Consider the following 13,731-nt stretch of genomic DNA (forward strand, 5'->3'; position numbering starts at 1 on the left):
TAGTATTATTATCGTTATGTATAGTGCACATTTTTGGAAATAAGGTAATCTGTATAAAGGCTGCTCTACAAAACAACATCTTGCAGCAAAATGTACTATTTTGGATTGATGCTTCCATTTTTTTTTTAATTCACGTTTTCCAGTATATCCATAAACTTTAAAATCCAGAGTCAAAAGAAAATTTTGGTTCCACCCACTGAGAGATTATTCGTGGTAAAGAGCGGTATATAAAATTAAAACAATGTAGCGTTTAGCTTATAATGATTCATTTTCTTTCTTTCTTTCTTTTTGTTGTTTGTTACATATAGTACAAGATAAATGTTAGCAGAGACACTGGTGTCCCTGCCTCTCAATGGATCCTAGTCTCTTGTGTAATTATAGACTCAAATTATTATGCTACTTTTTTTTTTCCTTACAGCACTGCCCAAGCTGTATGTCTTGCTGATGACCCCAAACCTGGGAAAGAATATAAGTATCCCGAAAAACTGCCAGGGGAGCTGTACGACGCTAACACACAGTGCAAGTGGCAGTTTGGAGAAAAGGCCAAGCTCTGCATGTTGGACTTTAAAAAGGCAAAGCGTTTTTAACTTCTCTTTCTGACAAACAAATCCAACTTGTACGTTTCTCTGGAAAGCACAGTTCTGAGTCTGGAAACTACATATTTTGGGATAGGAGTATTCTTTACATTTTTACAAACCTTCATCTAATACTTAAAATGTTCCTTCAGGTCATAAAACATTATCATACCATACTGGTCATTTAAAATAGTGCATCTATAAATTCAGCCAGCGCTATAAAGTTTTAATACACTTAATGGCATTATTAGGATGCCGGCGTATGAAATATACATACTGATGAGAGTATTCTATTTATTGGTCCCATCCCGAATTTTCAGTACATGTAACTCATTCTTTTAACTCAACCGTGTTAAAGTGCCATGTATGAATTATCTGGACTCTGCATTTTGTCCATAATTAAACAAAAAATGTCTGTTTTACATTGTCTCCTTTATGTATATATATTTATATATATATATTATTTATTTTTTACTCCAAATTAGGTTAGGCGTAGTTTGATCTGCTTTAGGATCAGTTTAGGGGGCTGTCCTTTACCATATCAGGGCAATGAAGTTAAAGATTGGTAGGCGCTGTAGATTAGTAACACATTGCATTTTGCTTTTTTCAGGATATATGTAAGGCACTTTGGTGTCACAGAGTCGGGAGAAAATGTGAAACAAAATTTATGCCAGCAGCTGAGGGCACAACATGCGGGCATGACATGGTAAGACTAAATGCTATATATCTGATCAAATTGGCCTTTAATATCTGATAGAGTAATATTAAATGTTACATTACATGTCATTTCTTTATTGTAACATTAATCCCTTAATATAACATGGTGTAGTACAGAACGCATGTTATGGTTTCCTCTTCCTACCTTTCCAACATAATTCATGGAAATACACATCCACTAGTCATTTTCCCTTCTTGAGTATTTCTACTAAAGTACTTATTTAATAACCTTAACTTATGAATTAAGTGAGAAGGGATAATTATTTTGAAATCACTCCAGAGATAACAAACGCTTCAGGATATAATGGGGACAGGAAATTATGTTCACTGGAAACAGAAGAATATTAAGTCAGTTCTCAAAAAAGCTTAGTATCAGGAGGGATTAAACATTGTGTAAAAAAAAAACTACAAGCACATCTGTTGAAATTATTGACTCAAGTTTCCAGTCTAATTGTTAGGTTATCACGGGATTTGTAATCAAGCATTTCTCTCTGCAGATCTGAAATGTGCCTCATTTATAAGCGCTCAGCTATCATTTCACGCAGGTGTTGTTGGAATGGGTTATAAAAACACGTTCTTTCTGAAGCAAACATGATGTGGTCTACCCTAAGGTGCCTACTACGGAGATTTTAATACGGGCACCCCTGTAATCCCAGTCATATTTACAACACATTAAACACAACTTTTATTATCGAAAATATGAAAAAATATACACTTTTGAGTACAAAAGATATGGCATGCATCGGGTGTCTCCAGGCCATGGCTACTAATTATTTCAATCTGACAAAACATCATTACCACCTACTTAATAGTGCAAACTTCAAAAGATTCGAATCCCGTTATATATATAAAATACTAGACTGACATTACATATGTGAAGAAGTGATGATGAAAGACTACTGTTTTCAGCATCAGGTAATCGACAATAACATTAAAACCTGTAGCTGAGAAGGACCATCTTAACCGGTTCTAGTTCACTGTTCATCCATTATTGCATTGTGCATAAAATCATTATTGTTTTGCAGTGAATCTGGAATGGCTCTAGTAAACTTTCCTTGAAGGCACACTCCAGCCCTCATGTTCACTTAAAAGCTAGGAGATCCCTTTAAATGACCATGTTGTTCCCCTTGCAAATCCTGAGGAATCAACCACCAGCGATTGATCGGCGAATGTGGTGGGGGCTTTTAATGAGCCCCCCTTGTGTGCATATATAGAAATCCCATTTTTTATTGAGTGGCACCATCTGGGACATTATACTGTACACTTAGCATACCTTAATTTGACTAATGGGTGAGGTCTCAGATGAGTAATGGGGAGAGCCGGGTGGTAAATTGACTCTGGGACGTACTTGCTCAAAGAACGTAGAAAAGGAATAGCGATATTAAAAATAAAATCTGCTTTCCTGTTTATTTTGTGATTTCATACAAATGGAATAAATGTCTACCAAGTAGCCATTGCTTAATATGTTAACTTAAAATACTTGTACAGCAGTAAAGTTGGCTTTATTTCCCATTGTATTTTCTGCAGACTATTCCGTAGCATTCAGAAGGCAGTGCCATTTCTACACTTCTCATGTTTATCACGTATTTTCTGAATCCCTTTTTTTTTTTTTTTTTGCCTGTCTGTCCTGCTTCGATGTCCTGAGATGAAGGTCACTCTGGTATCCATAAAACATGTGTCTCTGCCAGCGATCTTTTGTGCTGAAATGTTGCCCATGAAAAGTCTGATGTAGCCTTGAGCGATACAGAACATTGTACTAGAACAACAATGCTGCGCAGGCTACGTTTTAAAATTGTAACAGCTTTCCTTGAAATCTTTGCCAGCTCTTGGGCTGCCAAGTTTTTCAGGATGTGAGGCCTTGTCAAGTGGTCATTGTGTGTTTAGGAGAGAGGGAATAGGAATGTTTTTCTTTCTCAGGGAATCATTCTGTGCTCTGGGCACCTTATGTTCCAAGACTTAACACCACCTTTCTACAGAGATTAGTGTCCTAGAGGAATCCCATAGAAAAGACTTTCTTTCCACATAACTTTATTCATATTCGCTGAGATTTGTTTTGTTGCTTTGTTGTCCAGATGAAAATACAACTTGTGTTAGTAAAGCTATTTAAAATGCAATATATTGGATTAAGATGTATACGTAGGTTTGTAATATTAGGTTGTTACATACGTATGTTTGTGTATGTCCAACTGGGGATATACACAATGCCCAATATACACACTTTACTGAACTTCTATGGCTCTATCGGAATGGCTTCAAACTTTTAGCCCCCTTTGGTATGTATTAATAATGCCAGTGTTACTGCCCAGTGTAAAAATACATTAATTGTACCTTGCTTTGTTTTAGAAATGTTACTCCAGTACAAAATGCATTAAAAATACAGGAAAGCACATCCTAAAAAGCATACACATTCAGCAGTGTTGCTGAAAGGACCAACAAGTAAACACAACAACGCATGAAATCAGCGCACATCCAGTAAATACTATTTAAACGCAGCTATCTGAGGCATAAATTTTGGGAATTCCATCATACTATATGGCCATATATTACTTAGCCTACCACTGTGTCAAAGTACACCTCAAGTTTGTTGAGTCCTATCTAATTTTTCCATGGCTACATTGCTTACCAACGAGTCGAGTCAATGGGACTGCATTGCATTTTTAACCCAAGGAGACTCATGCAATTTAAATCCTTTTCTGGACAATATTAATGAGGCACCCAATATTTATGCCTCGGGTTCTTTTAAATAGTATTTACTAGGTGCGCCCTGATCTCTTGCTTTGTTGGGTATACAAAATTAATTTTAATGTTTTATCTCAGGTGACCTCAAAATTGTAGTAAAGACATTTTTTGTTTCTTCTTCTTGCTCCCCGTTTTTCAACCATTAAAATTTGTCAAGAGTTGGGAAAAAAAGGAAAACCATGCTCTAAATTCATATATGTAATTTTAAATCCTCGGATTCTGATGGAATTGGTGGAATGACCCTATCATTAACGCCTGCTATGCTGATAAGGCCGTTTCATCAAAACTGGAAAGGATGATCAGTCTAGCTTTTCAGGGGAAGAGAACTGAAATTCAGAAGGGCTTAAAATAAACCCCGATCCTCCATATCCTGAATGCCAGTAATTTAGCTTTGACAACCAGGTGTTTTGGAAATGAAGCCTCTGACCTGTAATTACAGAGTGCAGAGATAAATGTTTTCACATAGTGTAGTTGTTGTGGGAGAAATAGATCATCACCTTAACGTATATCCATTTAGATGTCCTTTTTTTTTTCTTTTCGCTTCCGTTACCACATTGTGCTATTATGCTGTGCTTAACCATTAAGTTCTTTTTAACATTATCTTTTGATTCTTTCTAATAACATTCTGCTGACAGCATAATAGGCTAAAAGTTTTTCTTCCTTTAAGAATTGTAGCACATTTTGGTAATGAAGGAAAATCATTTGAAGCTTCAGTGACCCGAAGAATACCCTCAGTCTTCAATTGGTTTCTACTTAAAAAGCAATCTAACATCTACATTCCATATCCAGCATTTACAGTGTTAGAGTGGACCTATAATCTACTAGCACTACTACACTATGATATAATTATGTCAAAGATGGGAAATGAACTAATGGAAATAAATAATCAAATCTCATAACTAATAGGACGGTGGCTCCCAATATGGAAATGTATTTGTTAATTAATATAAAAAATACCATGTTTCATAGCTTATACCTTTTATCTCTCCCGCTTCTGAACCTTATGAATATAATTTATTGTTCTTCATCCTTACACAAGCGTGGTTTGTATTAAAATTAGCTATACAATTGTTATCTTTAGGGCTTTAGTAAAAAAACAAAAAACAAAAAAAAAAACTTGTCTTACTGCCACGGAACAGGCACAGACAGTATCTATAACAAGCTATGCGATACTTTAGAGAGTGCTGATCCGATGTTGTGTTATGGACACTGCCAGAGCCTGTACTGTCACCAACTGCTTATGTCAGCTGGGGCAGTGAGAATACACAAGGCAAGCAGATATGTAACTCAGACCCCTCTGTCTTAGATAAGCACTATGTTATCCCAACACTTGTTTCTACTGTACAACCTATTGTAAGGCTAGTGTAATTATTTAAATTTTTGTACCTTCCCTTGTACTGTAAACTATAAGCACTCAATACATCTGATGTGTAAAATGATTTTGCTTACTTCCCAGTGGTGTCGAAGAGGACAATGTGTTAAACATGGAGATGAAGGACCCAAACCCACAGATGGTCAGTGGTCAGATTGGTCAGCGTGGTCTTCCTGTTCAAGGACATGTGGCGGAGGAGTCTCTTACAAAGAGCGTCAGTGTAATAACCCACGGTACTTTATTTTTGGTTGAAATACCTGAAATATCTACAGATACATGTACATATACTCACTAGATTTATATAGAGTTTTAGGTTTATGTTTTGCTCTTGAGCTTTATTTTCAATACTGGGTTACTATTCAGGTATCTGCCACATGAATCTGTATTATAATATACTTTCACATGCTTATGCAATACAGCTAGAGCCATTCATTTCCTCCACAGATTTTCATGTCTGCTGGCACATGTGTGTAAGCATTTTTATTCAGTGAAGTGCAAAATGTTTATTCAGATACTTAACCAGAGCTTGAGTTAGTGGCTCCAGGGAACCGACGTACCCCCACAATACACTGCTTTTGATGACGGTTAAAATTTTCTGTATTATTGTCTGTTATTCTGTATTATTATTCTATGTTAATTCTATATTGTATGCAAAAAATGTTTTTACAAAAATGATATCTATGAATACATTTATCTTAAATTTACAGTTTGTTTTTACTGCTTGTTGCAGCCCCTTGCATGGTGGAAAATACTGTGAAGGTTCTTCAAGGATCTTTAAAATTTGCAATAGCCAGAGCTGTCCTAAGAACAGCATTGACTACAGAGCTCAGCAATGTGCAGAGTATAACAGCAAACCATTTAGAGGCTGGTACTATAACTGGAAGCCCTACACTCGCGTGGAAGGTATTCATTTGATTGTATTTTGTTTTGTTGATAAACTCTACTACACAGCTGATTAGTCAATTTGTTTACATTTTCCCAGGTATTTGTAGATGTCGATAAAATAAGCATCAGGTATTTCTGAAGCACATTTTTATTGGGTGTTCACTAATTTCAGAGTTAAACAGTAGTTGAACAGGAGGAAAACTAGCTTTTGAATCTCAAACGTATTTTCTATTTACACTGATCAGCCATAACATTATGACCACTGACAGCTGAAGTAAATAACACTGATAATCTTGTTATTATGGCACCTGTCAGTAGCTGCGATATATTAGGCAGCAAGTGAACATTTCTATCTCAAAGTTAATGTGTTAGAAGCAGGAAAAGTGGGCAAACGTAAAGATCTAAGCAACTTTGACAAGGGCCAAATTGTGATGGCTAGATGACTAGGTCAGAGCATCTCCAAAACTGCAGTGTGGTGTCCCCGGTCTGCAGTGGTCAGTGCCTATCAAAAGTGGTCCAAGGAAGGAAAAGTAAGAAACTAGGGACAGGGTCATGGGTGGCCAAGGCTCATTGATGCACATGGGGGGGTGAAGGCTAGTCCATGTGGTCAAATCCAACAGACCAGCTACTGTAGCTAAAAATTGTTGAAAAAGTTAATGCTGGTGTCCACTGCCAAAAGCGCCTATAATGGACACGTGAACATAAGGACTGGACCATGGAGCAATGGAAGAAGGAGGTCTGGTCTGATGATTCACATTTTCTTTCACATGACGTGGATAGCTGGCACCAGGATCCGTCCATGTAGGTCCCACCTCGCAACTTACAGGATTTAAAGGATCTGCTGCTGACTTCTTGGTGCCAGATACCACAGCACACCTTCAGAGGCCTAGTGGAGTCCATGTCTCGACGGGTCAGGGCTGCTTTGCTTGGCAAAAGGGGGACCTACACGCTATTACGCAGGTGGTCATAATGTTATAGCTGATCTGTGTATAATATCATTTATAATAGTTGTAGAATACTATGGTGCTCTAATACACCACCAAACATGTTGAGCTGTTAGAAAAGTGGGACATCAGAGGAAGAAATATGTGCTTCGTGATTTTCCAAAGAAGAAATGTACCTAGTATCTAGTTGAGATGTGATGATGATAATCATTTGTTTGATACCTAAATGATGACATGATAGGGAGTGCCCATAATGCTTTTGTGTCATCAATATTTCATTTTTTGCTCTAATTTTTGCAGAACAGGACTATTGTAAATTATACTGTATCGCAGAAGGATTTGACTTTTTCTTTTCCTTGTCAAACAAAGTAAAAGATGGCACTCAGTGTTCTGAGCACAGTAACAACGTGTGTATTGATGGAAACTGTGAGGTAAGAGTGGTACAAGGTTCATTATACATATTTACATGCCTTTTTTTACACAAAATATTAAGCACAACACAGGTTTTGTAATAAAATAGAAACACAGAGAAACAATCCTCCAGCTCTGTGTAAATTTGTAACCCAGCCTCTGAGTTAAATGTAGCGTAGTGCACAGCTACACGAAAGAAAGGGGACCCAGTTTCCAAAGATACATAAAGTGGAATTTTAGTAGTGCACCCCCTTCAAGAATCAGAAGGATATTAAAACAGATTAGTCTTTATTACAGGCAAAATTGAGAATATTTACATGATTAAAAAGGGCTCCCATTAGAGTTTGGAGGCTTTCAATCTCTCATGCTTAGTCCTAAATATTACAACTAAGTGTGGAACTGTGACACGCGGTGAGAGGAAGAGCCCTGCTCTGCCATGTTTTTCCCTTAAAAAGTGGAACCACGCTGTATGTATATGGTTCCCTGAGGTGGGGCAATTGGACAACAGGTTGGGCCAATGCTTTACCCTCTTTAGTTTGAACAGACTGGAAGTCCATGCCAGGTTAAGATTCAGTCCAAGACTTTAATGAAGCATGCAACAGGTGTAGGAGGTGGACATTTAAACTCTCTCAAGCTACAGATTGGGACATTGCTGAGGGAAGGAGTTGTTCCCCCTGTCCTCACAGGGCAAAGAGAGGTCCTGAGAGAGGAACCCTGGCTTGAGTGCTAGCTACTAGCATGCTACATTATATGTTGTTAAACATGTGGTATTGCCTATATTCTTAAAACAACCATAAATAATAAAAAAATAAACACCTTTCCAGCCCTATAAAGCTTTGTTTGTGAGGTAATTGCTTTTCCAGTACCATTCATGCTATGCAAGAGAGGTTTTTGAGATTCATTTATTTTATGTGTGTGATAAAAAAAGTATAAACCATTACTAGAGGTGTGTTTAGTTGACAGAACAGTGACTTCAAGTGCTCTCTTCATGATAGACAGTTGGATGTGACCAGATCCTTGGGTCCAATGCTGTCCTGGATACATGTGGTGTGTGTAAGGGGGATAATTCCACCTGCAAGATTTACAGGAACCAGTACACAAAACAACACTACTCCAACCGTACGTATACAACAAATGTATAGACGCAATGTGTGCCATATATATATATCTGCTGCCTAAAGGCTAATCAACAATAAAGGATGTTAAAGTTTCAAAACAGCTGGAGAGTGACCCGAATGTACATTAAAAAAAAAAAATCAGTTGAGGTAAAGTTATTTCAAGATCAAAATAATTTGTAGCTTTGTCCAAAAAGACATACCTGAATCCAGTAATGTATGCAATAGTAGAAAGAATGTAGAAAGAGTCCCTTATTTGACATTTGAAAAAGCTCTGGATAAGCAAAGCCATAAATGTGACATTAATACAGTACACTTGGGTACAGTTACTAGGAAGTTGAGTTGTCCGTTAAGGGTCAGCCTGACTGAGCAGAATCAACTGAGATTGCATGTCAACACATACAAAACAACTTGCATATTTACTATTACGTTAAACTACCAACATTAACTGCAGGCATTGCTTCGCTGCAATTAAATTGTCATTAAATACCGTATTTATCGGCGTATAACACGCACTGGTGTATAACACGCACCCCCATTTTTGAACAAAAAAACTGAACAAAAAAAACTTCATCAGAATCACTGCTATCTGGGAAACCACACACACACAGTAAGACACACACACAGTAAGACACACACACAGTAAGACACACACACACTCAGACACACACATCCTAACCCCCCTTCTCAGGATCTCCCCTCTCTCTCCCTAACCCCACCCCGGTCACTTACCTTCAACTGCTGTGTTGGAAGCGTGAGGCGTTTGTCTCGGGTGCCGGCGCTTCACTGCTGAGCGCCGGCACCCGAGACAAACGCCTCACGCTTCCAACACAAGAGTTGAAGTGCTGAGGCAGGCGGCGGAGGCTGAGGCAGGCGGCGGCCGCCAGCAGAGGAGTCCTGGATTTCTGTCAGTCAGGGGGGCCCGAGAGTTGCCGAGCGGTCGTCTTCAGCAACCGCTCGGCACCCCTTGGGCCCCCCCTGACTGGCAGAACTCCAGGGCCCGGTCGCAGTTGCGACCCCGGTAGTTCCGCCACTGGCTCTAGGATTTATCGGCGTATAACACACAGGTAGGATTTCAGCTTCAAATTTTAGTTAAAAAAGTGCGTGTTATACGCCGATAAATACGGTAAATAAAGCAATAATAAAAAACATGGAAGAAATGGGGAGAGACAATCCCTCTCTTTACCCTCCCCATTCTATTCTTAGTGTGATGGTGGATTAAAATGAATTTAAAAACCCTTGAGGGGCATCTGTGCTCCCCACCCCCTGGCCATTGGGATGAGGAAGTTGCTAATACCCTTTGAGGCGTTATGGACGCAACCCTCTACCTTTTCCCCTTTTCCTCTTTTTCTGGCTTGTATGATGGAGGGGTAGCATCAGTAAAAGAAAATTAAGAGCCCTGTGTACCCCTCATAATCACTGTACACCCATTGGCACTCAAAGGGTGCAACCCATGGGGGGGTGAGAATGTTTGAAACAAAAATCTGTTTCAGATGGCAGCTGATTGTAAAATGTGGAGCCCCAAGTGTTTTGAGAATGCTTGGCATCCTACGTAGATGCCAACTGGTCATATTAGAGCCCATTGAAGTCGATGTAAGATGCCATGCATCCTTCAAGTACTCGAAGCAAATATGAACTGATTTTAGTAAACTTGCACGTAGCATTTGTGCAGGTTTACCTCTGCAGACTCTCATTTTTGGCGAACAGATCCAATTAAGTTACTGTACTCGTTAAAAAAATTTTATGCAAAGGGGTCCATGTTTTTAACGGAGCCTTTGCTGGAGAAGTTTGGTTTCCTCTCATTGACTACACTATACATTATGAAGAGCAAACACCAAAGAGCTTCTGCTCCAGGAAGAACTTGGCTGCTCCCATAGAATGTATACAGGTTGTACACGCTCCCTTTACTGAATAATCCCAAATAGTGCCTTCAAAAAGGAATTTTTACTGTCAGCGACATTTCCAATTGTACAGTATGTATTTTTAACCACTTACAGAACTTGTTGGTTTTCTTTTCTAAATAGACTTTTTTTATGCCACTTTTAGAATATTATTCAGTCGTCACAATCCCAGCTGGAGCTCGCAGCATTCGTGTTTCTGAAATGAACATTTCTACCTCTTATATTGCTCTACGTAACACCCACAAAAAATACTACCTCAATGGTTACTGGACCGTGGACTGGCCTGGCCAGTACAAGTTTGCAGGAACGGTGTTTGATTACAAAAGACCATATAATAATCCTGAAAGTTTAATTTCTCCTGGACCCACCAATGAAACAATAGTAGTTGAGGTAAGTGGTTATGCGGTGTGATATGAGCACGAAGAGCGTTTTTGTTGTTTGTTTACAACAATATAATTATCACAGTCCAGTGGCAGTTACAACTCCATGACTCCCCGATTGCCTTACGCATGGCTAGCCCCAATGACCTTTTCCTGAAGGCAAAGTTTGATATTGTATAATGATGTAGATATGCATTGTATATGGCCAGCTCAAACTCCTACAAACTCTTTCTTTAGTGAATTAATCCCTCGGTTACTGTACTTTTCATTCCACAGTTTTATCACTTAAAACATGCTCAGAACACATATACTCCATCCTACCTTACATTTAAATGCACATTGTAAATCAGCTGCTTACCAGCATGCACTCTTACAATACTTACCACCAGCCTGCTCCAGTACTGGTTCCCATAGACCAGGGGTGTCCAAGTTTTTTCTGCAGTGGGCCACTTCATCAGAATTGTATACGTGTGCGGGCCGCACTCATTTTTCACTGTGACAAAAAATATGGCCTTTAATAAAATATGCAGATTAAAATAAAGTAAATGACACAAAAACCTTTACTCTTCCTCTCACTGATTTCTGGGCCTAGAAAGTTTTGCGACTACAAATTCAGGATTCCCTAGATTTATTCTAGGGATGAACTAAAATGAAAATTCTGGACCAAAACATTCAGGGTTCACTTAGCCAAAACGGAAAATGACCCCCACCTTTAAAAATAATAATAAAAACTCACATTTTTAATAAAAGTAGGTAACACACAATTGGACAAAATTAGCAATATGACTTGGCAACCAGTAAATGCTGGCAACCCAGGCAACCAGTAAATGCTGTTACCTAGGCATGATGGGACTGTGCTCGCTGTGATTGCTGTTAGCAATCACACTCCTATCATGCCAAGTCAGCCAGTACATGCTGGTACAGGGTGGCTGTAAGTGATGTGCAGACCCCATACTGCTGGCAGCATCACTACACAAGGGGGGCAGCTAGCTAGGTTTCAGCATGTACTGGCTGACTTGGCATGATAGGAGTGTGATTGCTAACAGTAGTCACAGTCCCATCATGCCTAGGTTCCAGCACTTACACATCCATCCAGTAAATACTGGAACCTAGGCATTATGGGACTGTGATTGCTGTTAGCAATCACACTCCTATCATGCCAAGTCAGCCAGTACATGCTGGTACAGGGTGGCTGTAAGTGCAGACCCCATACTGCTGGCAGCATCAATACACAAGGGGGGCAGCTGGCCAGGTTTCAGCATGTACTGGCTGACTTGGCATGATAGGAGTGTGATTGCTAACAGCAATCACAGTCCCATAATGCCTAGGTTCCAGCACTTACACATCCATGCTATCACACACACACACACTCATTTATTCATATAATCATTCATTCACAGATTCATTCCCTCAATCACACACACTCATTCAAACACCCTCCCCACCTCCTTACCTGCAAGGCAGCTCCTCGATGCCGCTTACAGACTTCAGCAGGGGGCGCGGCCTCCCTCTGCCTTCTCTGCTAAAGCACAGAGGAAGTAGGATGTCACGTGAACTCCGCTTCCTCTGTGTGCAGTCCAGAAGACCCTCCCACAAGTAAGTAGCAGGGCTTGAGGTGCGGCTCGCGTAAGATCGGTTGCCCTGACTGCCGATCTTACGCGGGCCGCACCTCGAGGTCTCGCGGGCCGCATTTGGCCCGCGGGCCGCATGTTGGACGCCCCTGCCATAGACCATGGCCCTGGTTCTAGGTGTTATAGCTATACCTCCTACATGCATGCACAGAAAGCATTCCCATTTATTTTAATGGAATGCTTTCCTGACATTGATTGGCTACTTCAGGCGAAATGGAGGGCAGTCTTTTTTCTTTTTTCAGCTCACAGAATGCAAAGTACTGTAATATGCATTATTCGATGAAGGGGGCTGCATGAGGCACTGGAGTGTCTCTTTAACAACCGAGAGGAAAGGCTATAAATAGACAACTTCAGCAACAAATATATGTTTGCATTCTCTTGGCGATGCTCTCTAGATTCTGCAGCTCCACTTCTTTGGAAATAATATAATTGCATGTAGTCTTGTCAACATAATGTGTGTTATCTGATATAATTGCGACTCCTTGGTATGCCAGGAGGGAAAATTTTTAAATAGATAAACCTATTTTAAGGTACCTAAATTACACAACGGAATGGTCACGGCTTCAGAGGTGTACATTTTTATATACAAAGCTGATAGATCGGAGTGATTTTTTAATGACATGGCGAAAACATATTGTATATAATGTATGTTTTATTATCCCAAATTGTATTGGATTGGACTTCTGGTGACATTTGATTAATGTTAATAATGATGCTCTGAAAAGCTTCCAAATACAGTCGGAATTAAATTTTCACTTTCTTCCATTGCTCTTACATAAGGTAAATTTTTCCATGGAATTAGGCATATTAGGTACATTTAGTGCTGCCAGAGATTTGATGACCTGCGTGCTATTAAATTGTTTAAAAGCTGTGCTGATGCAAAATCTGTGCTCAGGAGATTTGGAGAACATTTGCCCGATGAGGTGGAACACACAAGGTGTGTTATCGTGGATTACCATGTATCGTTTACATTTTATACTCTGTCCTTGCCCCAGTATAAAAGGTGCTATATGGATCAAGTAATTTAATTTGTTTAATGCCATTTAAAGGTAACCTTTTCC

The 13,731-nt window shown here is 39.4% G+C and overlaps 1 protein-coding gene across 1 annotated transcript in view; it reads left to right on the forward strand.

Annotated features, from left to right (window-relative positions):
• ADAMTS16 (ADAM metallopeptidase with thrombospondin type 1 motif 16) overlaps positions 1–13,731 on the forward strand; it is a 74,679-nt gene that overhangs the window by 37,833 nt on the left and 23,115 nt on the right. The window contains exons 10-16 of the mRNA XM_053468280.1: positions 419–572; positions 1,186–1,281; positions 5,488–5,636; positions 6,134–6,306; positions 7,533–7,663; positions 8,639–8,762; positions 10,805–11,049. Coding sequence (XP_053324255.1) covers positions 419–572; positions 1,186–1,281; positions 5,488–5,636; positions 6,134–6,306; positions 7,533–7,663; positions 8,639–8,762; positions 10,805–11,049 — 1,072 coding nt within the window. The remainder of the gene's footprint in view (positions 1–418; positions 573–1,185; positions 1,282–5,487; positions 5,637–6,133; positions 6,307–7,532; positions 7,664–8,638; positions 8,763–10,804; positions 11,050–13,731) is intronic.

The sequence above is a fragment of the Spea bombifrons genome, chromosome 5, assembly GCF_027358695.1.
Source record: "Spea bombifrons isolate aSpeBom1 chromosome 5, aSpeBom1.2.pri, whole genome shotgun sequence".
In the NCBI taxonomy this organism is placed as follows: domain Eukaryota; kingdom Metazoa; phylum Chordata; class Amphibia; order Anura; family Pelobatidae; genus Spea; species Spea bombifrons.